General features: G+C 34.7%; 1 protein-coding gene across 1 annotated transcript in view; it reads right to left on the bottom strand.

Moving 5' to 3' along the window:
• Positions 1 to 3,839, bottom strand: part of mtmr6 (myotubularin related protein 6) — a 26,762-nt gene extending 22,923 nt beyond the window's left edge. The window contains 1 exon segment of the mRNA NM_199791.1: positions 3,622 to 3,839. Coding sequence (NP_956085.1) covers positions 3,622 to 3,645 — 24 coding nt within the window. The 5' untranslated portion in view covers positions 3,646 to 3,839.

Raw genomic sequence — 3,839 nt, 5'->3', positions numbered from 1 at the left:
ATAATACATAGTATATAATTAAAAACAGTAATCGAGCCAAGTAGAGCGCCCAAATTCATGATTTTCTAAAAACGGTGTGCGGAAAAATACCTGGCCAACTTACTACTTTTTCATTTAAGGTTTAAAAAGTCAAAATTAAATATCATTTGCATTTTTATAAACTATACTTTTATACATAAATAACACTCCAATTTATGGTTTTATAGTTATGATAAAGGGATATTTATCTATCCCTGTAAATATATGTACAGGGATAGATAGATATATTTATCTATCCCTGTACATATATTCTTATATTGTAACATATACACTTGTTATCATGTTTATCTATCTGAACACTACTGATTATTAATAGCTACCTGCACATATATTCATATATTGTAAATCTTTTCATAGCTTATCCAACTTGTATATAATGTTCATAGTACATCCATCTGTAAATATCACTATAGTTTTTCTATAACTGCACTTTATAACTTATTCCTGTATCCTGCACTTGATGCTATTGCACTGCTGGTTAGACCTAAACTGCATTTCGTTGCATTGTACTTGTACATGTGTAATGACAATAAAGTTGAATCTAATCTAATCTAATCTAATAAGCAAAATGTCAAATGAAAAGGAAACTAATCTATTATCCAAACAATCGTTTGTTGAAGTCCTAGTTTTAAGACTGATTGATTAAACCATTGCAAAATCTGTTGAACTGAGCTTGATTCGTATTTTAGTTTACTCTTTAAAATTGATCCAAAAACTTTTTTATAAATTAAATATATTTCTGGGTGTTGCATAATAAAGTTGCATAGGCCAAATTATATTTAAGATGACGAACCACCAGCAAAATAGACTTGTACGGTTGTTGCCTTGATATTTATTTAAAAAAAAAACACTAAACATACAGTATTATTGCTTTAAACAAGTTATATCCAATCACATATTTTTGCCATTTGCTAAGACTGAAAACAAGATTAGAGGTGGGGTTTAGTAAAAACAAACAAACAGTGAAAAATGCCTCAGTATGCACGAAACATAAAACCATGAATGCAGACATTAGTATCTGTCCATTATCTAAAACTACTGTATATTTTAATTAGATTTGGCTCCGTTTCCCAGCAACTGGCCAGCAGCTAAGCAACACACTTCCTGTGACCGCAATAAAATCAGCAGACATTACAAAACAAACAGTGAGTAAGATTTTTAAGAGGAACAAAAATACTGTGTAGTAACTTTTGTTTAGGTATTAAAAGTAAAAACTCGAATATATTCTATATGAGTGAGACTTTTATAGAGACTTATATATAAAACTTTAAGACTTTTTTAAAGAATCATGAAATGATATATGGGTCAAATCTGTAATACAACTTTATTTTTCTCATGCATTACATGTTTCCTTTAGTTTATGTGTTAAAAAAAGAAAAATCTTATCAGGCATATTTAGAATATGAGTAATTGACATATTTTAAAGACATATTTTAATTGAGGTTTTATATTAGAACATTCATTCATATTAACGCTCCCTATAATGTTTATCATGCTAAAATGAATATTGGGTCGGAAATCGCATGCAAGACTTCAAAACAACATTAGCACCATGTAATAGACTGTGAACAATTTATACTTTGATCGTCATTGGCTTCTAATGATTTTCCAATTTACAATTCACAAATAAAACTTTACTGAAATGATATTAAGGAGAAAGTCTGAATGTGCGAATTTAGCACCAACTTTACCTCAATCTCTGTTTAAAGGACAACCAAAATACTTATTAACTGTTAATCTAAAATTTTATCCTTTCCAAAGCACAAGGTTTTATCTATTTGTAATCATTCAAAATAACAACAAATAAAATATATCGCTACAAAATATTGAAAAAAAACTATGTTGTTTCATTTTTTATTTTGCATAAATGTGGTATCTCTTAACTTATGCTAAATGACGAATCATTATTTCGCCAAATGTTTTGACAATTTATTTTCATAAAAGTTGCAATTTTATATAGACATGACATCCAAAAGTCTTTCAGCCAAACAATCACTGGCCACTTTATTAGGTACACCTGTCCAACTGCTTGTTAATGCAATTTTCAAATGAGCCAATCATAGGCAGCAACTCAAGGCATTTAGGCATGTAGACATGGTCAGGACGATCTGCTGCAGTTCAAACTGAGCATCAGAATGGGAAATAAAAGTGACTGTGAACGTGGCATGGTTGTTGGTGCCTGACGGGCTGGTCTGAGTATTCCAGAAACTAGTGACCTACTGGGATTTTCACGCACAACCATCTCTAGAGCTTACAGAAAATGGTCTGAAAGAGAGAAAATATCCAGTGAGTGGAAGTTCTGTGGGCGCAAATGCCTTGTTGATGCCAGAGGTCAGAGGAAAATGGCCAGACTGGCTCGAGCTGATAGAAAGGCAACATTAACTTAAATAACCACTCAATACAACCAAGGTATGCAGAAGATTATCTCTGAACACAACATGTCAAACTTTAGGTGGATGGGCTACAGCAGCAGAAGACCACTCCTGGTGTCACTCCTGTCAGGAAACTGACGATACAATTTGCACAAGCTCACCAAAATTGGACAATAGAAGATTGGAAAAACGTTGCAACTTCTGCTGTGACATTCGGATGGTAGGGCCAGAATTTGACATCAACAACATGAAAGCATGGATCCATCCTGCCTTGTATCAAAGCTTCAGGCTGGTGGTGGTGGTGTAGTGTGTGGGGGATATGTTTTTGACACGAAATCATCTCAGACTGGTTTCTTGAACATGACAATGAGTTCACTGTACTCAAGTGGTTTCCACAGTCACTAGAGCTCAATCCAATAGAGCACCATTGGGATGTGGTGGAATGGGAGATTTGCATTGTGATGTGCAGCCGACAAATCTGCAGCAACTGTGTGATGCCATCATGTCAATATAGACCAAAATTTCTGAGGAATATTTCCAGTACGTTGTTGAATTGATGACACAAAGGATTAAGGCAGTTCTGAAGCCAAAAGGGGGTCCAAGCCCTATGAGTGTACCTAATAAAAAGGCCGGTGAGTGTATATACACATCTATTCATTTGAGGACCCTGGAAAACCAATGGAATTAAACCGTTTAAAAGAGAAAACATTGTTACATAAAGAATTATTATGCTTATTCATGTCACAACAAACAATTCGCAATCATTTACAGTAACGTATACAACCAAAAATAATAAGGGATTCTTGAGAGTCCACATGTTTAAGATCTAATATCACAACAATAAACAAATAAACAAACAAAAAATCCCGAATCAGCCTCCAAGGCCCAAGGGCAGTAATTTCAGGATAGTCTAGTTCTGCAAAGCTTTTAAAAATCTGTCAAGATGGCCACACATTCAAAGAGCATCTACATACCAGAACTTCATTCAAAAGCACTCGACTCAATTTACAAGGCCAGAAGAGATAGCCTATATAGATGAACATAAACACAGCTGAGAATCGCGCGCCAGTTCATGTGGTGAAAACACACAACACATACATGAGTACGATTAAAGAAACACGAATTCAATAACATTTAACAAGTGTTTGTGACTTTGAAGTTATGATTGTTTCTGCCATACGTTGAAAGCTTATATTTAAGTCAGTTCTACCTTTGGTGTGCGGATGTGCTCCATTATGCCGCTGTTTTCAGCGTGGTCGGCACAAGGAATGGATGACAGTATCCGAAACAGACGCGTTCACACATCGGATGAACAAATGAAGAATAAATCCGCCTCCGTTTGAAGCCACGTTCAAAACATCTCTTCTACTAGCAGCTAACAGTTTCTGTTGCTCCACTCAGCACTTCCTACTTGGGGCGTGTCTCAGT

The sequence above is a fragment of the Danio rerio genome, chromosome 24 (assembly GCF_049306965.1).
Source record: "Danio rerio strain Tuebingen ecotype United States chromosome 24, GRCz12tu, whole genome shotgun sequence".
NCBI lineage: Eukaryota > Metazoa > Chordata > Actinopteri > Cypriniformes > Danionidae > Danio > Danio rerio.
Note: the sequence above shows the minus strand (reverse complement) of the source record. Positions and strands in the feature narration are given on the sequence as shown.